General features: G+C 37.3%; 5 protein-coding genes and 1 non-coding gene across 6 annotated transcripts; 4 read left to right on the top strand and 2 right to left on the bottom strand.

Annotated features, from left to right (window-relative positions):
• Nucleotides 1-47: 47 nt before the first annotated feature.
• Nucleotides 48-3,742, top strand: LOC105962051 (EH domain-containing protein 1). The gene is made up of 16 exons (XM_012986322.2): nucleotides 48-423; nucleotides 538-617; nucleotides 812-880; nucleotides 972-1,029; nucleotides 1,123-1,178; nucleotides 1,259-1,292; nucleotides 1,365-1,420; nucleotides 1,538-1,651; nucleotides 1,787-1,889; nucleotides 1,980-2,029; nucleotides 2,133-2,261; nucleotides 2,379-2,630; nucleotides 2,755-2,834; nucleotides 2,939-3,065; nucleotides 3,156-3,299; nucleotides 3,373-3,742. The coding sequence occupies exons 1-16, from the start codon at nucleotides 339-341 to the stop codon at nucleotides 3,556-3,558; spliced, it is 1,623 nt and encodes a 540-aa protein (XP_012841776.2). The 5' UTR covers nucleotides 48-338; the 3' UTR covers nucleotides 3,559-3,742.
• A 356-nt stretch (nucleotides 3,743-4,098) lies between these two features.
• On the bottom strand, nucleotides 4,099-4,169 carry TRNAG-GCC (transfer RNA glycine (anticodon GCC)). The gene has a single exon. It is a non-coding gene; the product is annotated as a tRNA-Gly (tRNA).
• A 105-nt stretch (nucleotides 4,170-4,274) lies between these two features.
• Nucleotides 4,275-7,203, top strand: LOC105962052 (grpE protein homolog 2, mitochondrial). Its single transcript, XM_012986323.2, has 6 exons — nucleotides 4,275-4,647; nucleotides 5,402-5,585; nucleotides 5,685-5,878; nucleotides 5,959-6,126; nucleotides 6,232-6,360; nucleotides 6,820-7,203. The coding sequence occupies exons 1-6, from the start codon at nucleotides 4,501-4,503 to the stop codon at nucleotides 6,898-6,900; spliced, it is 903 nt and encodes a 300-aa protein (XP_012841777.2). The 5' UTR covers nucleotides 4,275-4,500; the 3' UTR covers nucleotides 6,901-7,203.
• Nucleotides 7,204-7,848: 645 nt separating this feature from the next.
• Nucleotides 7,849-12,714, top strand: LOC105962053 (uncharacterized). The gene is made up of 8 exons (XM_012986324.2): nucleotides 7,849-8,090; nucleotides 8,838-8,931; nucleotides 9,036-9,239; nucleotides 9,324-9,572; nucleotides 9,664-9,879; nucleotides 9,981-10,136; nucleotides 10,289-10,600; nucleotides 10,793-12,714. The coding sequence occupies exons 2-8, from the start codon at nucleotides 8,860-8,862 to the stop codon at nucleotides 12,632-12,634; spliced, it is 3,051 nt and encodes a 1,016-aa protein (XP_012841778.2). The 5' UTR covers nucleotides 7,849-8,090; nucleotides 8,838-8,859; the 3' UTR covers nucleotides 12,635-12,714.
• A 5-nt stretch (nucleotides 12,715-12,719) lies between these two features.
• Nucleotides 12,720-15,560, top strand: LOC105962054 (protein HOMOLOG OF MAMMALIAN LYST-INTERACTING PROTEIN 5). The gene is made up of 6 exons (XM_012986327.2): nucleotides 12,720-12,988; nucleotides 13,521-13,621; nucleotides 13,829-13,938; nucleotides 14,235-14,310; nucleotides 14,457-14,576; nucleotides 14,731-15,560. The coding sequence occupies exons 1-6, from the start codon at nucleotides 12,895-12,897 to the stop codon at nucleotides 15,319-15,321; spliced, it is 1,092 nt and encodes a 363-aa protein (XP_012841781.1). The 5' UTR covers nucleotides 12,720-12,894; the 3' UTR covers nucleotides 15,322-15,560.
• Nucleotides 15,561-16,852: 1,292 nt separating this feature from the next.
• LOC105962055 (putative BPI/LBP family protein At1g04970) lies at nucleotides 16,853-19,754 on the bottom strand. Its single transcript, XM_012986328.2, has 6 exons — nucleotides 19,138-19,754; nucleotides 18,861-19,000; nucleotides 18,058-18,415; nucleotides 17,710-17,958; nucleotides 17,497-17,622; nucleotides 16,853-17,363 (listed from the first exon to the last, which is right to left on the bottom strand). The coding sequence occupies exons 1-6, from the start codon at nucleotides 19,546-19,548 to the stop codon at nucleotides 17,163-17,165; spliced, it is 1,485 nt and encodes a 494-aa protein (XP_012841782.1). The 5' UTR covers nucleotides 19,549-19,754; the 3' UTR covers nucleotides 16,853-17,162.
• Nucleotides 19,755-20,635: the final 881 nt, after the last annotated feature.

The following is a 20,635-nucleotide window of genomic DNA, read 5'->3' as shown; positions in this document are numbered from 1 at the left end:
GCCTATTAAAATATGAATTTCATTTGAAGCTCTCTAACAAAGAACGTAGTAGGGAGTTTGTTGATGCATGAGAAACTAGTGGTTGAACACCCAAATCGGAGCATCTCCATCTGCGACGCCACCACCCTGAAACGACGGCGTTTATCTCTCTCTCTTTCTCTCTCTAGACTCTCTCTCTCTTCATTCCTATATAACACTCTCAACAACAATTTCCCGATAAACATGACCGGCGAAATCTGAAATAAGAAGACCCCCAAAAAATCAAACCGGCTCAATCTCCACCATATTTATTTTTTTGTTTTTGGTTTGGATAATCAAACGAATGAACAACTAAAAAAATGGAGATTGGCTCGGCGCGCATCGGTCGGTGCTCCAAGGAGCACCAGAAGATCTACCAATCGTGGTTTTCTTACGTTGATTCAGGTTCGTGTTTCGAATTTCGAAATTATGAAGAATTTTTTCTGCTTTAATTTTGTTTTTTTTTTTTTTTTAGCAAAATTGATTGTGATTTTTTTGGTGAATTCATGATTCGCTCAGATGGCGATGGCCGTCTCACGGCGAACGATGCTTCCAAATTCTTCACCATGTCTAATTTGTCCCGTCAGGATCTCAAACAGGTTCGGCAATATTTAATTTTTTTTTGTAGGTTTTGCTGAATTGGGGATTTTTAATGAAGTTAGGGTTTTCATGCTAATTTTGTAGCTTCTCATTATTACATATCTGTAGAATGAGCATGTGGGAGAATACTATTTCAATGATCCTATAAAAACATGTCAAATTATTTTTTTGAATTTTATTCGATTTCATCTAGGTTTGGGCAATTGCGGATATGAAAAGGCAAGGGTTTCTCGGATTCAACGAATTCGTTGCAGCAATGCAGGTTCTGATCGTCCTTGTTTATTCGTTTTTGTGCTTTGGAAAATTGTCGAAACATTACCACACTGATCTCTCTAAATGTCTGCGTTATGTAGTTAGTATCTTTGGCGCAAGCAGGGCATAATCTCACGAGCGATATTTTGAAATCCGAAGGTAATTAAATTCTTTTGCTTCTTAATGTTTTGTCCTGAATTGAAGTTCATCATAATATAGTAAGTTGCTTTAATTAAATTACATTATCTACAGTTGACTTTGAAAACTTGCAACCTCCTGCTATGGAAGGTCTTGACGCACTCCTACCCGTGAGTATTTCGGTGCTTTAGACTTTGGTATTGATTTTTTCTTTGATCGAATCAAATTGATTTTTTTTTTTGTAATGCAGAAGAAGAAGCGTTCTAGTGGATCCGAACAGAACGGTAAGATGGACGATGATTTTATGCTCTAGAAGATTCCTACTTAGTTTTTTAGGCTGACTTTTGATGATTCAGGCAGTCAAATGCAATTGGCAGCTAATTGGTTTTCTTCTTCTTCAAAATCTGCAAAGGTAACGTGGCGGCATAGTTTTTGGAAAATCTAATACGTATTCTGTTTGGATTGTTATTCGCTAAATCTTCTTCCGGTTCTTTCCTATTGTGTTGCATGTTTCGTTCATGCTAATTAGGTATCTTCGACCCCTGTCACTTCAATTGTCGACGGTTTGAAGAAATTGTATCTTAAGAAGCTGAAGCCCCTGGAAACTACCTACAAATTTAACGACTTTGTTTCTCCCTCGCTAGTAAGTATTCTATTCACCTTAACTTTTATTAACGTGCAAACTGCAAACAAAATATATATACACATTTATTAATTTTGTCGTGGACTTCGAGTTGACCTTTTCTCCTGGTAATTCATTGTATGTTAATGTCGGAAGATAAACAGCGACTTTGATGCTAAACCAATGGTGATGCTACTGGGGCAGTACTCGACTGGGAAGACAACATTTATTAAACATTTGCTGGGAAGTGGTTATCCAGGTAATTTAGCAACTTGGTAACGAACACTTCATACCTTCGTTTTATGGTATTATTTTAATATATTTTTTTGTTTCCTATTTCATATCACAGGATCTCACATTGGACCAGAGCCTACCACAGATAGATTTGTCGTTGTCATGGTATATTTTTCTATAACTCTGTATCTTTTATTTGTCGGCATTCATGCTTATGAGTTATGAGTTACGACCAATTACCTTTTTGTTTTTTTTTTAATTACTACAGAATGGGCCTGATGAGAGAAGTGTTCCAGGGAACACTGTTGCTGTTCAAGCAGATATGCCGTTTAACGGCCTAACAACTTTCGGAACTGCATTTTTGTCGAAATTTGAGTGTTCACAAATGCCACATCCTGTGAGTTGCATTTTTTTTTTGTTTTAATTTATCGTTTTTCAATAAAGAAAAGAAAGAGAAGAAAAGTAGAAAACTATTGATTTGCTCATCCATTTTTGTGTTCCGAATGCTAAAAAGCTTCTTGAGCATATATCATTTGTGGACACACCTGGAGTTTTATCGGGCGAAAAGCAAAGGACACAGAGAAGCTACGACTTTACAGGCGTAATTTCTTGGTTTGCGGCTAAGTGTGATCTAATTCTCCTTCTATTTGATCCTCACAAACTTGATATAAGTGACGAATTCAAACGAGTGATTGAATCTCTTCGTGGGCATGATGATAAAATACGCGTGGTTTTGAACAAGGCCGACCAAGTCGATACACAGCAAGTACGAGATATTGGAAACTTTTTGTACACCTCATTTTATGTCTCCGTTTTCAGGAAAGAAAAAAAAAACGAAAACTATTTATTCACTGATAAATTAACTCTACTGGTTTTGCCTCTCACTTTAGCTTATGCGAGTTTATGGAGCATTGATGTGGTCCCTCGGGAAAGTGTTGAATACTCCTGAAGTTAATCGTGTTTATATCGGGTAATCTTTTTGTTCTTTTCTACATTTATTATCTCGTGATTTTGTGAAAATTGAAATGTTTTGGTTCTCGCAATGCCATCACAATATTTTCGATTTGTTTCCAGCTCGTTCAATGATAAGCCAATAAACGAAGCCTCGGCTGGTCCCCTTGGTTTAGAGCTTTTCGAGAGAGAACAAGATGACCTTCTCAATGATTTGAAAGACATACCAAAGAAGGCTTGTGATCGTCGTGTAAGTATTATACCTACATATATTTTATTGGCATGTGGAAAACATGGAATCGAAGAGAGGTGTTAATGTTTTCTACACAAATCCTTGCAGATAAACGAATTCGTAAAACGTGCAAGGGCAGCTAAAATACACGCGTACATCATGAGTCATCTGAAAAACGAGATGCCCTCAATGATGGGGAAGGCCAAGGCGCAGCAGAAACTCATAGACAATCTTGCTGATGAATTTGCCAAGGTTCTCTCTCTCTCTCTCTCTCTCTCTCTCTCTCTCTCTCTCTCTCATCCCTTATTCGAATTCAAATTCTCAGGTACAACGGGAGCACCATTTACCGGCGGGAGATTTTCCTAACGTGGAACAGTTCAAGGATAAACTGAATGGATACAGCATAGATAAGTTTGAGAGGATGAAACCGAAGATGATACAATCTGTAGACGACATGCTTGCGTACGACATACCTCAACTTCTCAAGAATTTCCGCAATCCTTACGACTAGAATGATTTTATCCCAATTTTTCTTCTTTGCTTTTTGGGATGGATATTTGGAAGATAGTTTTTTTTTTGTTTTTTTGGTTTGTTTTCCGATGTTCAAGAATCCTTCGAAGTAATTAAGAGAAGAAACGTTTGTATATTGTCACATGTATATGTATATTATATTATATATGCTTTTGAGCATAAAATTTTGTTGCAAATAAATAGTAAATAATCATCATTATACTAAAAATAAAAAAAGATTAAATTTAAATAAAATGTGAATAATATACATGTTAAAGAGTTTAAAATTTAACAATGTTATGTAAGAAATAGGGTAAATTACAACCACCTCCCTGAGGTAAAGTGTAATTACGAAAACCCCCTTATTTATGAGAAATTACATCCACCCCTACAAAAGAGCCCTCAGGGGTTATTACTGTAATTTAACCCAAAAAAAAACAAAAAAATGGGCTCAGATGCGCGTTATTCGTCCGAATATTCAGACTATGCGGATAACCCGACCCGCTTTGAGCGCAAGAAATCATCACAGCACCATATTTGCTGCACCAGCCGGGAATCGAACCCGGGTCTGTACCGTGGCAGGGTACTATTCTACCACTAGACCACTGGTGCTTTGTTGTTGGATTAATACCAACAAATTTATTGATTTACTACAAATCTCAAGTAAAATAATAAAAAGACATTAATACCCTTTTCGCCGTTCACAATTTATGCCTGCAAACAGTGTATTTTCTTCATATGAATTGAGGGATAATTTCGGCAAACAATTTACAGTTCCAACTTTCTAGAGCATATATTTCTTCTTCCCCAAGCCCAAAATCTCTCCTAAAACCCCTGCCTTCATTCGCCCCTCCACCGCCACCCACCCACCCACCATCTTCACCATCTCCATATTTATATATATATATAGAATCCCCTCCGGTAATTTGCACAGAGAAAAACCATGTCACTCAGCAGAATAGCTACTCGGTTCACAAGGTCCGTGTTGACCCGCCGCCGCAATCCGGCGCTCATCTCCGGCCTCCGTGAAAGCAAACGCCTCCACACTTTATCCAATTACTTAGTTTCCTCACGCGGGCACAATGATATGGTACTGTATTTTATTTGTTTTCGAGATTAGGGTTTTCTTCTTTAGATACTTCTGTTTATTGTACGATCGATTTGATTTCTGGTTGAAATTCTTTTAATTTGTGGCAAAAGGATATGCCTTTTAATTTCTATTCGGTGGTGTTCTAATGGCGAGCGTGATTTTTTTTGTGAATTCATATTTGAGCTAAAATTATATAAAACAACAAGGCGATTAAAAAAAAAATTGAATCTTTACACTTTATTAAATCAAGTCAAGAAATTCATATTTGAGCTAAATTAGATTTGGGAATTGCGATTTCATCTGGTCCATTAAATTCTTAGGTTTTCAAGCTTCTGCTACTTCAGAAATTTCGGTGACTTGTAAAAATGTGTAATTTTTTTTGCCTTGTAATGCACGTATATAACGCCACCGGTATCTAATTCTGTTGTAGAAAGGCGGTACCGGATGATTTCATTTGCCGACTTTGTTAAATTCCTTTTATGCCCTGTTCATTTTCAAGGGGTAGCTTTACTTTCAGTCCGATTGAGTCGTTTTTTCAGAATCTTGCTGAGTAAAGAAACTATCTTGGGAAATATCGTCGGATTGTTTTGTCGGAAAGACATCTGGCATTTACATTCGAATGCATTGTATAGAAAGAGCTACAGTTACAGCCGCTTCCTTTTCCGATTGCCTTTTTTTTGGGATGTTTTACATAGCCTGAGAATTAGTCGTATTAAAGAGGCACGCGTTTTCATTTATTTATTTTCCTGTGTAGGCGGTTTCTGGCCAGATGTCGTTGCTACATCATTCGGCACTGAGCTCGTCATCCTTTCAATGGTTCGGTTTCACATCATCTGCATCTCCACAGTCGAACGATAAGGAGGCAGCTCAATCGAGAGAAAATAAGGATGCTACTCATCAAACCGAAGCTCCCGTCGCAGATGGGAAAGCTGAATCAGGTTTTTTTGACATACCTCACCGTACTATGTGTGGGATTGTCGAAAAGGCGAATAGGTACTAATCGAATTAACATATTTTTTTTTTAAATTCCGATTCAGATTCGGATGTGGAATGCGACCTCTCGAGGGATGAGCTGATGAAACTCGTGGTGGAGAAGGAACAACTTCTCGAGACAAAGCAAGAAGAACTCGAGAAAATGAAGGATAAGGTCTTGAGGACTTATGCAGAGATGGAGAATGTCAAGGAGCGCACTAGGCGCGAATCGGAAAACGCTAAGAAATTTGCGATTCAGGTTTTTTTCGATTTTCGTGCTCTTATTCCTTACTTGGCCGTTTGTGCGATTTTTTATCTTATTATTTGTTTGATTTGCAGAACTTCGCTAAAGGATTATTGGACGTGGCGGATAATTTGAGCAGGGCTTCTTCTGCTGCAAAAGATAGTTTCTCCAAAATTGATGAATCTAAAGGTGCAGCTGGATCTGTTCAACAACTTAAAACACTGCTCGATGGTGTTGAAATGACCGAAAAACAATTGTCAGCGGTACTATAAATTAACTTATGCTGTGCTTTTTTTTTTTTTATTGAAGATTAGGCTATATTAGCAATTATATTGTTGACTAATACTCGTCGGTTTTTTAATATACAGGTATTTAAAAATTTCGGGCTTGAGAAATATGTACCCACAGACGAAGAATTTGACCCGAACAGGCATAATGCAGTTTTCCAAGTACCGGACGCTTCAAAGCCACCTGGTCATGTTGGAGTTGTTCTAAAGGTAACCATTTTAGTATATATTTGATCAAGGCGAAAAAAAACATTTAGGACAGGATTTCAGCTATAACTTTTTTGATATAATATTAAGGGAAAATTACGGCCTCCCCTGAGTTACGGTCAAATTACGAACCCCCCCCCCACTCCTGTTTGGGTAATTTGGGTAATTACAGCCACCCCTCAACTATGTATTACCTTACGAAAAAATCCCTCCAGAGGTAAATTTAGGGATGTTAAATCGGTAAAACCGAACCGAAATTTAGGTATGCCAACATTTCATACCGTTTACCGAACTGAATATACGATTATGTTCTGTAAATAACCGAATTACATAAATTTTATGTAAAAATATTTAAAAGGAGGGGGTGGCTGTAATTACCCAAACAAGAGCCTCATGGGTGGCCGTAATTTGATCTAATATTAATGATTAATTTTTTATTTAAAAAAAAACTCGATCTTTCAGGCTGGATACATGCTTCATGATCGAGTTGTAAGGCCGGCTGAAGTTGGTGTAACAGTAGCAGTGGACAACGAGGAATCTTGAAAATGAGTCTGTGCTCGTGTACAATTTTCAAGTGCTTTAACTAGAGAAAAAAATGTACGAATGAATTTACAATGTGTATCGTATTTTGATACGCTATATTTATTGTTTCAGCTACAGAAGATAGGACTCTTTTAATCTTAACTTTTACGTTTTTTTTTATCTATTTGTTTTTTTCTTTTCGAGAAGATACGTTCTTATCGGAATTTTGGTTGTGGAGAGTCGTAACTAAAAAGGGTTGATTTGTTACCATTCTTGGGTGCCGTCGAGGTTCTGTACTAATAAAGGTTTGCACGTTATATTGAACCCATAAATTCCATGAAGTTGCTTCATGTGGGAGATCACTATAATTTGATTCATAAGCTTATAATTAATATCGTATCTTTTGATTTCGAATGTGATTTTGACTATTTTTTTGTCTGATTTTTGGCAAAATTCAAACATCAAAGTTGTAGTATTTTGAGTTGGCTTTTAAATTGAATTTGAATTGCCAGTAGTATGCGTAAATCGGTAAGATTTTGACGTTTAGATAACTCAAAACATTAAACTTGTGAGAAGTGTTCATTGACTTAGCATATATTTATCACTTGAAATCCAGTATTGGTGATTCAAGCTCGATTAGAAAGCTAATTCAAAAAACTACAAATTCAATGTTTTGAGTTTTACTAGATTCAGATTCGAAAATGGTTAAAATCACGTGTAAAGTCGAAAAGTACCTCGACACCTTGAGTCTTGGAAACCTTTTGCCTACTGTTTAATATCGTCGAAAATGTTACCGGTAAACGGTAAATCGTACGATAACTCCCTTCACCTTCAACAACACCAACAATAATGCTCGAGTCACTCTCCTTAACAATTCGATTCCCCAACATTTTTGAAAATTAGAAATGAGCTCCTAGATTTTTTTTTATCAACTTATGCACTTTAATCACAAACTAAAACAATTGGCTTATTGCTAATGATGATCTATTTGAACCCTAGGATTATTTATTAGCTAATTTTCCCAATTATATATATTGTGTCTTCAAAACGACGTCGTATACTGCTCCGTCTGCTATAGTACACATTTTTTTATTTTTTCAATTTTTTTGTTTCTTCCACTCTCACAAACCGCGGCATAAAACTGTAACAAGTGGCTAATCGGATCCGAATCCGAATCCCCTGAAGCCCGACCCGTAAAACCACCCCCTCCTGTAAGAATTTATTTAGGGTTGCAGCTTCTTCTTCTTCTTTTTTTTTTTTTTTTTTTTAATTGATAAAATAAGAATGTGTTTGTGCTACTGAGTGAAAGTGTCGAGTTGCTATGTTTTTTTTTTTGGCACGGAAAATATTGTTTGATTTTGATTGGAATTGTTACGTATGGATTACAGTATACTGCATTTCATGTGAGATGTTTACAATTGTGTATTTGGTGCTGTTTCTTTGTGAAAATTCGAGTTTTTTTTTTTTTTTTTTTTTTTTTTTTTTTTTGATTTTTTAAATTGGTTTTTTAATTGTATCGTATTTTGCTGTTCTGAATTAACATATTGAAGAGGAAGTGTCGTATTGGATGAAGATTATTGCTTTTCTCGATTTTTAGGGTTGATGGAATTTTGCTTTTTTATTACTTGTGTTAGTAAATGATTTCGATTTCCGGGTGGTGACTATTTGACAATTTTATGTAAACAATTACAAGATAAAATGATCGTTGTTCATATTGGACGAAGATTATTGCTTCTCTTGATTTCTAGGGTTGATCGAATTTTGCTTTTTTACTAATTGTGTTAGTAAATGAGTTCGCTTTCTGGGTGGTGACTCTTTGAAAGTTTTATGTAAAAAAATTACGAGATAATATGATCGTTGTTAGGCGATCTGTCTGTCGTGGTCTTGCCCATGATATGTGCAAGTGATAATTGGTCGTATAGAAATTACGACGAGACTGAAATTTTATCGATTCACAGGTTCGTTTTAAACAACAGTGGAATGGAAACAGGAGAATCTGCAAATCCTGTCATCGGAAAAATTACATGCGGGTCTTTATTGCAGCAGTTGCAGGCAACAATTCTTGATACTATCACTTCCCAGCTCGTGCTATTTGTTTTCGATTACCTTAAAAATCGTGGTATACTGACAGAAACCGATCCTTTTTTTTAATGCAGCAAATCTGGGATGAAGTCGGTGAAGCTGACGAGGAAAGAGACAAAATGATCCTTCAGTTGGAGCAGGAGTGCTTGGATTTATACAAGAGAAAAGTCGACAAAGCCGTCAAATCTAGGGCACAATTGCTCCAGACTTTGGCGGATGCTAGAGTTGAACTCGCTGACCTCCTATTAGCCTTTGGAGAGAAGAATTGCGTCGGAATTGTGCGTAATAATTGTTCGATTTTTATCTGAATTGGAGTTTTCGCAAAATATGCCGTTTTTATTTGTGGGTTCTTTTTTTCGCAGCCCGAGAATACATCGGGAACAATAAAGGAACAGCTTGCAGTTATAGCCCCTGCACTGGAAAAGCTATGGAAACTAAAGGACGACAGGATAAAAGAGTTCGCCGATATTCAATCTCGAATCCACGAAATACGCACAGAAATCGATGGAACCAACGAGCAGGTGGAGAGTCCTTTAGTCGACGAGTCGGATCTATCGACGAAGAAATTAGATAAATTTCATGCTGAGCTCGAAAACCTTCAAAAAGAAAAAGTGAAGTCCTTTAACTTCCATATATCAGCTGTTATTCGACTCTTCCCGTTCAATAAATTACTCACGTTTTTTTTTTCTCTTGATCTTGCAGAACGAGAGGTTGCACAAAGTTCTTGAATTTGTGAGCTCTGCACGTAATCTTTGTGCTGTTCTTGGTGCGGATTTCTTTACTACTGTCACAGAAGTACATCCGAGCCTAAACGACAACCGTGGTGTACAATTAATAAGCATAAGCAACGATACGCTATCGAGATTGGATAAGGCCGTTTCAGCACTACAAGAAGATAAGAAGACGAGATTACAGAAGGTAATGACGATCTACGAAGAGTTTGAAGTCATGGAGTTATATTCTTTAGCACAGCTGTACTATATTTGCGCTGCTAACTTTATCTTGACTTATGTCTACAGATTCAAGAACTGGCGACTCGGCTAATCGACCTTTGGAATTTGACGGACACGCCTGCAGAAAATCGCAGCCTATTCGATTTGGTGACTTGTAATTTGTCAGCTTCAGTGGATGAAGTTATTGTTCCTGGGGCTCTTGCTAAAGATCTCATCGAACATGTATGTAGTTCTTCACCTTATAATTAAATTTGTATATATATATATATATATATATATATATATATATATATATATATATATATATATATATATATATATATATATATATATATATATATAATCACAAATTAAATCGACCTTCGTTTTTTAAGGCTAGAGTGGAAGTTGAGAGGCTTAGTCAGCTAAAAGCTGGCAGAACGAAGGAACTTGCTGCAAAGAGGCAAGCTGAGCTCAGAAAGATGTTTGCTGATGCTCGCATAGAGATTGATACGAAACCTGCTCGAGAAACAATTCGGTCACCTATCGATGCGGGAAATGTCGAGCCTGCAGAGTTCTCGGCGGACATTGACGATCAAATAGTAAAAGAAAACGGAGAGTTTTCAAATGGGAAGGACATATTGGACAACGTTGAAAAATTGATGTCAGCATGTAAGGAAGAAATCTGTGAAGACGACTACGACATGGTAATTTATTTATTGTTATTGCATTTCACGTATTTCCCTCCTTGCTCAATTCGTGGCGTAAAAAGAAAATCTGCGAATTCACGCACATTTTATTTATCTGTGAGAATGCATTCCTCGAATTACGATCTATTTCGTTGAAGTTTCTCTGTGAGAATGCAACAGTTGACTTTTTTTTTCTTGATTTTTTTTTAGACCGATACACCAAACAAGTGCAATAGTGTTCCCGACGACGAATTAGTGACGGATGATTACTCCAACGAGTTCAAAAAGAATGATAAATTCGACACAAGAGAAGACCTGATGACGTGGGTTCGTCAAGTGAGCAAACGGCATGGCATGGTTTTGACAACCAAAGCTTCCAACAACGGGAACGGCAGGCGTAGGCGGCCGTACATTATACTTGTATGCGAGCGTGGCGGAAATTATTATCCGAAATTTGGTGTGGGTGGAAAACGCAAACGTGCGAGTAGTTCAAAAAAATGCGGATGCCCCTTCGAATTGAAGGGTATGAAGTTAGGTAAGGACGACGACCAAGTAGGGTGGGAGTTGACTGTTGTTTGTGGCACTCACAATCATTCCAACTCCGAGAAGATGCAGCGGAGTTCGTACGCAGGTCGACTTTCTGCCGAAGAAATAATTCTAGTCGAAGACATGTTAAAAAGGTCAGTCAAGCCTCGGGACATCCTAGCGGCACTGAAAGAACGGGATGAAACAAAAGAAACCACCTTGAAAACAGTGTACAACGCTTGTCAAACGATTAGATTCAAAGAGCACGCCGACAGATGGCAACTGAAACTTCTCATGGGAAAGTTGACCGAAAGTAGTTACATCGTGAGGCATAGATTATGTGAAACGACGAACGAGGTCACGGATATGCTATGGATACATCCAACTAGCGTTAGCTTGATGGGTAACTTTCCGAACGTGCTCGTCATGGATTGCACCCGCAGAACGAACTTTTGCCGTTTTCCGCTTCTTGAAATTGCGGGCATTACATCCACAAACACGACGTTTACTATTGCATTCGCGTACTTGAGATCCGACAAAGCGGAGAACTACGAGTGGGCGTTGGATAATTTTCGAATAGTCATGGAATGGTGTCCAATGCCGAGTGTGATTGTTACGGATCGAGACTTGGAGTTGATGAAGGCTGTAGAGGTTCGATATCCCAATAGTCGACATATGTTATGTCGGTCGCGTATTCGGAACGACGTAATGGCTAGCTGTAAGAAATTATTCGAGGACGAGTCTAAGTGGGCGCAATTTGAGTTGGAGTGGGGGTTTCTTGTTGAACAAGAAACCGAAGAGATGTTTAACATCAAATTGTCTTCCATTAAAAATCTCTTTTCCGACTGTCCCGTCGTCTTGGCCTACATTCAAGAAACATGGTTGGACCCTTACAAAGATCGGTTCGTGTCTGCATGGACCGATACGTGCAAGCACCTTGGAGTTTACGCTACGTCAAACATGTTAAAACGCCAGCTGGAATCTTCACAAGGAACCTTCTCCGCGAACTGGGCCGAAATTAATAAATTGCTGCTACTCCAACACACCGAGATCGACGAGTCGTTTCAGAAAAGCAGGAACGATTACCAACACGATGATTTTACGACTTCCGTCTTCAAAGAGCTTCGCGGGTTCGTGTCTCTGTTTGCCCTCGAAAAGATTAGTGCCGAGTCGAAGAGAGCAAATAGTGTTTCGACCGACCCGTGCAAATGCAGTGTGCGCACGACGCATGGGTTGCCGTGCGCCCACGAAATGCACGACTTTCAGACGAAAGGGACGCCTATTCCACTCTCGAGTGTCGACCCTCATTGGAGGATTTTAAGTATGGAGTCTCAATCTACTACCACCCCTGCCGATGATTCGGGAGAAGACGATACGGACGATAGTTACACCGAGTGCATGCAAGAACTTCGCAATATTTTGAATGGACCCGACGAAGAACGACGACGAGATGTCATTGCTAAGATGCGAAATCTAGTCGGGTCCGATCGTTTCATGGAATCGTCGTCACAAAACAGCTGTGACTAATTTTTTTATTTTTTTTTCTTCATGAATTAATTAAATAGATTATTTAATTATTTTGACTAAATTTAATTAGATTTTGCTAAGTCTTAATTTTGAATTAATATATATTGATTAATGTTTACCTGTTATGCATTGATACGCGGTTAAGGAAAAGAATAATTCAAGGTGACAAAACGACGTCGTATTAGTACTTTGCAGACTGCAATACCTGCTAAACTAATTTAAAAAAAATTCCATCTTGCTCGGCCGTTCTGACTTCTGCGATGACGAGCGAAAATGAACCGGCGAAGCTGCTTCTCCCTTACCTTCAGCGCGCCGATGAGTTGCAGAAGCACGAGCCGCTCGTCGCCTACTACTGTAACTTCAATCTTCGACTTTTCCCTTTTTTTTTTTTTTTTTTGATCGTCGATCAAACCCTAGCTCTGAGAGCGCACTGGTTATGGCAGACCTCTGAATGATTTGTAGGTTAAGCGTTCAGAATTCCGTTTTGTTTTTACTTTTTTTAATTTTAATTTTTTTTAACGTTTCGATTTCGGTTTCGGTTTCGGTTATGGTAGACCTCGAATGATTTCGGTTATGGTAGACCTCAGAATTCCGTTTTGTTTCATTTCTACTTTTTCTAATTTTAATTTTTTTTTTTTTTTTTTTTTTTTTTTTTTGGGTTATAGTAGACCTCGATTGATTTGTAGGTTAAGCATTTGAATACCGTTTTGTTTCATTTCTACTTTTTTTAATCTTAATTTTTTTTTTTTTTTATGTTTCGATTTCGGTTTCGGTTTCGGTTATATAGTAGACCTCGAATGATTTGTAGGTTAAGCGTTCGAATTCCGTTTTGTTTCTCCTTTTTTTAATTTTAATTTTAATTTTTTGATGTCGAATCATTGAACAGGTCGATTGTACGCGATGGAACGAGGATTGAAGTTTCCTCAGAAGGAGCGTACCAAAACCACCAATGCCCTCCTCGTTTCCCTCATCAAACAGCTTGAAAAGGTTTCTTTTTTTTTTTATAATTTTTATATCGTCTTGTTAGATTATCGACGTCTAATTACGAAAGCGACTATATCGAGTAGTTGATTTTGCTTGAACAATCAACAAATATATACATGATGACTTGTATATATATATGACGTGGCCGAAATACTAGTGATGGGAGAATACTCCTTTATGCCTTATCTTCGTCCGTAATTTGTTTTGTAGGATAAGAAGTCGTTGCAGTTGGGGCCAGATGATCATTTACATGTAGAGGGATTTGCGTTAAATGTCTTTACAAAGGCCGACAAGCAAGACAGAGCTGGCCGGTCCGATTTGTATGTAACTTTTTCCTGTACCTGTATAAATAGTTACAGATTGGAAATTTTACGTCGGTTTAACCTTCGTATACTGATACAATGTGACTGCTGAAAACATAGTATTTCAAGCTCTGTCAGTAACTGTTGGTCGTTCCGTTATTTTGTTTGTGATTAACTGTCGCAAGTTATCGATATATTATGCATCGGACTCGGTGGGTTCTGTGTGCTCTGAGTTCTTCGCCCCTAAAATCGATATTATCGTAGTGTTTGCAATTTTGGTCCTAATTGATAAATCGTCTCTGTTTAATTTACAGGAATACTGCGAAAACCTTTTATGCTGCGAGCATTTTCTTTGAGATCCTGTATCAGTTTGGTGAACTTCAGCCCGATGTAAGTTTCGCACTCGTATTTCAAATCCCCACAATTATTGGTTACTGTCCTTTTTAAGTTTTTTTTTTTTACTTGCTTTCGCATTTTGAGTCTCGTTTATTTTAATTTTGTGCAACTTGTCTTAATTTCTCTTGTTATTACAACAGCTCGAGCAGAAACAGAAATATGCAGCATGGAAAGCAGTGGATATAAGGAGAGCTTTGAAAGAAGGAAGGACGCCAAATCCAGGTCCTCCCGGTAGTGAGAAAGATTACGGTGATGAATACGTACGATATTTCGAGCCAAAAATCTCTTTCATAATACCCTCTTTTTTTTTTTTTTTTTTTTTTTTTTTTTGTCGTTTGATTGGAAATGAAGATGCCGATGTTTTTACCCGTCTTTTCTTAATTTTCTAATAGGTTTTTAATGTTTTATTTGCAGGATCTTGAACCCGTCGGACCTAATTCAAGCAGAGTAGATCCTTCCACAACAACTGCACCAGATTCAGATCAGACGTACGGCGATAATGTTACTTTCCAAAATCCGACTGATATCTCGCCACAATCTTCCGATATTACCCCTCCAAATATTTCGACCCCACAAAACAATCCTACCGATGATTACCCGTCCGACAGTTTTCATCAGCCTTTGCCCCAAACCCATCCTTTTCAAAATTATCCAAATTACAAATCCGACCCTAACTTTACCGAGAGTTACCTTCCTACGGCTCCGTCACATGTTCCTTCCTACTATCAAGGCTCCGATCCTCAGTATTCAAATTTGCCACCTCCAAATACATCTCAATTCGTTTCCGTTGCGAGGAGTGGTAATGTTCTAGAAGCTTCTTCACCGAGTACTACGCGGAAATACGAGTACGACAGTAGCTATGAGCCCTCGCCGGAGCAAATATCTGAAGCCCAAAAGGCTGCTAGGTTTGCTGTCGGTGCTCTGGCGTTTGACGATGTTTGTGTCGCGGTTGACCATCTTAAGAAGTCTCTCGAATTGTTGACTAAGCCACCAGTCGGCAAGTGAATTCGATGCTAAAAAACATTTTACTAGGTGAATTTTTACATGATTTGATTTCTAAAGATATTTGATTGGCTTCACTGGAATATTCGTTTGTGCAAATTACCAGGTGATTTTATCATACTCCTTTGATTCTTATGTGCAGTTTGTTTTTCCATTTATGTTTTTGTATGCTACTGTCTAATGTAATGGAGTGTGGAAATAGTGTTACTTTTTTTGTAACCAAAATGCCACGTGGCGCAAAATTATTGGCTCTTTTTTTTCGATTTACATTTTCGTTGAACTAGTAGGCAAAGGGATCTTTTTTTGCCTATAGAAACATAATAAAAACAAATCTTTAGGAGAGAAACAAGATAAAAACACAAGAATATAAGAGAAAATACAAAAATTGAATCTAGTTTTCGACGATATTAACGATGATTAACTAGATTTAGCAAATGGATTCGAGTTAAACTCCTCTCTTAAGTAAGTGACAAACATACATTAATTAAGATGTAATGCTTCCTAGTCCAGCTTTTAGAAAAAGTTTTCCTTTATAATCTTAATCACTTCCACACTAAACTTATCCATTCAGCTTACTCATTGATTCTTTGTTTTCTCACTCCTAAGAGAGAGAGAGAGAGAGAGAGAGAGAGAGAGAGAGAGAGAGAGAGAGGAAATAATGGGAGCATATATATGTTGTATCCGAAACCCTAGACCACAACCCAATCAAGATTCGACTAAAGTGACCCGTAGAGGTACGAAAGTCGCGAACATTAGAAGCTTATTGACCGCCATGAAAACAAGAAAGCAGCAAATTTGTCCACAAGAAACTAACCAGGAGATGCTGCAGGTTTGTAAGAACAACAACACGTGCAGTATTAAGGGGTTGTCGTCGACTTTGGAAGATTTGATTACGTCGTCACCAGGTTTCAATATGGGTGAATCTAATAATCTGCTGCACGTGCCGAGACAATCTTCCAAGAGAATCCATCCATCGTTCGATGGTGACTGCAAGTTATCACAAGTGGAGATGTTAATGAAAGAAACTCGAAATGGGGAGTCGAAAAAGTCGCTAGAAAATCGGAAAATGAAGAAGAAGGTTAGCTTCCGGTCGCCGGAAGTGGCGGAGATATTCGTGCTGGATTCTCCGGTGATGTATGTTGTCGGAGTTTGAGTTTGGAATGTTTGGTAATCGAACATGGAGAAAGCATTTACGTGTATGTCGTACGAGTTTAACTGAATCCTTATTTAAATGAATGAATAAATTACGTTTTAAATATATATATACAAATTATATACATTTCCGAAAAATAGTATATTGCACCCGACGAACTTCACTACATTATATCCCATCGTACACACATATACATAGGGTTGAAAAGTTGAGAGAAAAAAAAAATGATTCGATATTCGGCATCCTAAAAGAAATACAACTAAAAGGACGAAATTGCCCTCATTTAAAAAAAATCAATCTAGGGTCCCTTGTAATGCTGTGTTTCGAGGGTGAAAAGGGCTATTTAAATTTTTTGAGGGTGCAAAATGCCAAAATAATATATTTGAAGGGTGTAAAATGGAATTAAGCCTTTGCATTGATGTACAAAATACACGTGTCTATTTAGTAGAATCTGTATGGTTCAAAATTACTTTACAACAAAACCAATAAATTACAGATGGATTTATTACCTAATAACTAAATATCTAACTAATATCTCACAAAATACATCAATGAAATAGTGTACATTATTGAGCTTTAATAACAACCCACCTCTCTGTGTGCATTTTGCAAACCATTTGATCGATCGATCGAGGCCACACCAAATAATTACAATGGGGGTGTCTGCAGAGGATTGAGGCACCTTTTAAGCTCACATAGATAGAAAACCGGGAAGATTTTGAACTGCTTCGACAGATGCTACATCACTGCATATCACAATCCAAGAGTCTTCGGAGAGTAATTGTGGGTCCCGAAGCTCGTAACCGTGGAAAGACGGAATCTCGATTCCTTTGCTGAGTTTTAAGTTTATGTATGGCAATACCACAGTCTTCAATGTGGTCGACATTAATGTCTGCAAAAAAAACAAAAAAAAAATAAAAAAATTAATAATAATATTGGAGTGTGACATATTTTGTCGTAATAGTTATACGAAGTTATAATAAATAAAAAATTAATAAAAATGAATTTTCGATTGAAACGAGTACCTGGATTAGACGCATATGGAAGTCGCCGATATTGCTCCACTTAAGTGACATGGTGAAGTCGTTTAATTTCACACTACCAGAAATAGTATTCCCCGATATTTCAGCAGATACAGAAGTACTAATCACCTGCATCGAACCATATTTGTTACTAATTATATCTCTGTATCTATTCTATATCTATATATATATAAACAGTAGTTTAACTAAGCTTACGATGGAAATGCATGCAACGGGTATTACTTCATCCGCATCCAAAACATCAATCACCACATCCAAAGGAATTTTCCCTCTGATCTGCTGTTTTTCAACTTCGATAATCGGTGGAGAAAACGCAGAAAGATTCATATTCATATCACGATTTGGGTACTTCTTGTATAACTGGGGAATAATAAACCTCCATCCAGCTGTGTTCAACAGAGATTGGTCCGGTACGTTATCAACAATCCAATGCATTTTGCTCGCCTAATAGAAAAAAGAAAAAAAAATCGTTTTGTTAATTCGCTATAAGATGAAATAATTATGTCGCACGATCTTAATTAAAGTAATTAAGAACTCACTCACCTCAAAGTAGACAGATGAAGCTGATTTAAGCACATCTTCGTGCAACGAGATTGCAACCATCTTATCTGCTTCTTTGCAAGAAAATGAATCTTGTATAAATCTATGTCGTTTGTTTGTGGAAAGAAGTGAAACTTCGTTCTTGGCAGAGAATAGCCCGTCGATTTCTAAGTCGAGCGATGAATTACTCAACAATGGGTCGTTCACAAATGTCACATTCAGTGATGCGATATCGGTTACGGGTACTTCTTTAGGTAAAGTTTGCAATAAATTGTCGAGCTTTACAATCGCGTCTTTTATTTTACTAGGAACAGCGTCTTCAACAGCCGAACCGATTTTATCCTCAAAAGCATCTAGCAACCTGAAATTAAAAATAAAAACGAAATTAAAAAAAAAAATTGATGACTATGATAAACACAAAATGGAGGTATGAAGTACCATCCAATTTTGTGAAATAAACTTTCCTGCACAGGTCCAAAATCAGTCGATGAACCAATTTTATCCTCAAATTCTGATGTCGTAAATAAAAATCCATAAAAAGAGGAAGACTCGACTCGACAGTTTATTCATTCGGGATAAACTTTTTTTTAAAATGCATCATTATTAGACTCCTAGATTTGACATAGAATCTGTATACAAATTCAATAAACCAATAAATAGATTCACAGTTCCTCAAACGGAAAACACACACACACACACACACACACACACATATGCATTTCAGTAAATAGATTCACAGTTTCTCAAACGGAAAAAACACACACGCGTGCGCCCGCGCATACACACACACATATGAGAAACGATACCATTGATAAAGCCAAGAAGCTCCTCCATCCAACTTTATCGAGATATCATTCACATAGCATCCACATTCCAAGAGAGACAGCTTTAGAGATCCTTCGACAGTCTTTAAACTTAGTGTAAGCCCAATTTCCAATCCTTCCACCTTAAAAAAAATTAGCAAACTTTATATAAGTAAAAAATTGAATTAACATATGATAACTGCAATTAGAACAGTTTACACCATTGTTAATAAATTCTCAATTTCTTCAACATATACACCAATGGCGTCTAATTTGGTACCTGAATAGTAGCCCTTCCCTTATCGGAGACCGAAATCGGAAGCAACCAAGTATTGTACGAATACTTCCAATCCATACTCAAATTCGCGGTGGCGCCGGAAACATCAATAACAATTCCGGTGTCCCCACTTTTCACGGTGGATGACGTCACGTGAATGGTTTCGATTGTGATGTTGGAAAGCACCATTTGAACGTTGCCTACAACCGGAATTTTCGCGGATTTCGTAATCACAGGCAGCTCGAGCGGGACTAACGAAGACTCCGCCTTTTCCACCAGCAAATTCTTCAGAAAATCGAGGCCGCTGTTTGATACTTCCGCCGCGATGCAGCCATGTTCTTCGTTTGATTGGGCGTGGATACATTGAATTGCGAATAGAAAGAGGAGCAGAAAATGGGGAATCGAGGTCGCCATGGAATTGAATTAAATTAGGGTTTTTGAATCAAATTGGGGGATTTTTTTGAATCATTGGAATTGGATTGAAAATGAGAAACTAGGGTTTGTAGTTGTTGGATTTGTGAAGTGAAAGCAACAATTGAGAAGAGAAAACATTATCAGATTATAATTGCGTGATGGAGTTGAATTGCTTAGGTAGAAGAGTTCTGTATATATTATGCTGCAGTAGTAAGAAATGTTGAGACTTCTTATTTTATGGTAAATTACAACTACGTCCCTGAGGTAAGGACTATTTACGAAAACCCCCTTTATGTTTTAAAATTTATATTCTGCCCCCAGAAGTTTGTAAATTTCTTACATTTGTGGTTCTCCCACCTAGAAAAGGGTATCAATGTACTTGTGGGAAAATGATGGGGTTTTCTGATTCCTTTTTTTTTTTCTAATCGGAAATTTGAACGACGAAATTGATTGAAATGTTAAACGTCGTTTCAGTTCTATTAATATCGTTTTAACTTTGAACCTGATTTTGACATATTTCTATTTTGATTTTGACAAAATTTGAAACACGAAAACTGTAGTCCTTTGGGTTAGTTTTCTAATTCAACTTAAATCCGCTAGATTGGATGCCCGTGTGACATAGTTATGCATGAATGAGTCACAATTTGAATTTTAGATACCTCAATACATCAAAGTTGTAGGCATTATCCATTAATTCATGTATATCTTTCTCGTCCGACATCCAATTTTGGTGATTCAAGTTGGATTAGAAAACTAACTCAGAATACTACAAATCCTATTTTTCGGGTTTTGCAAATTTTGAAATAAAAAATAATCAAAATCACGTTTGAAGTCGAAACGGATTATTAAAGCTCGAACGACGTTTATCACACCCCTTGGAAAAATAGAAAATTTTCGGATCGGAATCACATAAATCGAAAATTCTATATTTTTATACATTCCTAATATAAAAAGATAATAGTATCTTTATGTCATAAGTGTAATTTTCAAATGAAAATATTAGTATATGATGAGCCTAGACTTAAAATTATTCCATATTAATAATACTATCACTAATATAATATAATAATATTAGCATATAATGAGC

The sequence above is a fragment of the Erythranthe guttata genome, chromosome 8 (genome assembly GCF_056151865.1).
Source record: "Erythranthe guttata isolate IM_541 chromosome 8, IM_541, whole genome shotgun sequence".
Taxonomy (NCBI): Eukaryota; Viridiplantae; Streptophyta; class Magnoliopsida; order Lamiales; family Phrymaceae; genus Erythranthe; species Erythranthe guttata.
The sequence above is the reverse complement of the archived record's forward strand: the minus strand, read 5'-3'. Positions and strand labels throughout refer to the sequence as shown.

Bases quoted from the DNA above. Each gene is read 5' to 3' on its own strand.
- LOC105962051 (XM_012986322.2), top strand. From the start codon at position 339: ATGGAGATTGGCTCGGCGCGCATCGGTCGGTGCTCCAAGGAGCACCAG. The intron at 424-537 runs GTTCGTGTTTCG...TGATTCGCTCAG, and splicing joins GTTTTCTTACGTTGATTCAG to ATGGCGATGGCCGTCTCACG. The intron at 1,030-1,122 runs GTAATTAAATTC...CATTATCTACAG, and splicing joins CGATATTTTGAAATCCGAAG to TTGACTTTGAAAACTTGCAA.
- LOC105962052 (XM_012986323.2), top strand. From the start codon at position 4,501: ATGTCACTCAGCAGAATAGCTACTCGGTTCACAAGGTCCGTGTTGACC. The intron at 6,127-6,231 runs GTACTATAAATT...TTTAATATACAG, and splicing joins CCGAAAAACAATTGTCAGCG to GTATTTAAAAATTTCGGGCT. The intron at 6,361-6,819 runs GTAACCATTTTA...TCGATCTTTCAG, and splicing joins ATGTTGGAGTTGTTCTAAAG to GCTGGATACATGCTTCATGA.
- LOC105962053 (XM_012986324.2), top strand. From the start codon at position 8,860: ATGGAAACAGGAGAATCTGCAAATCCTGTCATCGGAAAAATTACATGC. The intron at 9,573-9,663 runs GTGAAGTCCTTT...TTGATCTTGCAG, and splicing joins AAAACCTTCAAAAAGAAAAA to AACGAGAGGTTGCACAAAGT. The intron at 10,137-10,288 runs GTATGTAGTTCT...TCGTTTTTTAAG, and splicing joins CTAAAGATCTCATCGAACAT to GCTAGAGTGGAAGTTGAGAG.
- LOC105962054 (XM_012986327.2), top strand. From the start codon at position 12,895: ATGACGAGCGAAAATGAACCGGCGAAGCTGCTTCTCCCTTACCTTCAG. The intron at 13,622-13,828 runs GTTTCTTTTTTT...TTTGTTTTGTAG, and splicing joins TCATCAAACAGCTTGAAAAG to GATAAGAAGTCGTTGCAGTT. The intron at 13,939-14,234 runs GTATGTAACTTT...TTTAATTTACAG, and splicing joins AGAGCTGGCCGGTCCGATTT to GAATACTGCGAAAACCTTTT.
- LOC105962055 (XM_012986328.2), bottom strand. From the start codon at position 19,548: ATGGCGACCTCGATTCCCCATTTTCTGCTCCTCTTTCTATTCGCAATT. The intron at 18,416-18,860 runs GTATCGTTTCTC...TTTTAATTTCAG, and splicing joins GCTTCTTGGCTTTATCAATG to GTTGCTAGATGCTTTTGAGG. The intron at 17,364-17,496 runs GTACTCGTTTCA...TTTTTTTTGCAG, and splicing joins TCCATATGCGTCTAATCCAG to ACATTAATGTCGACCACATT.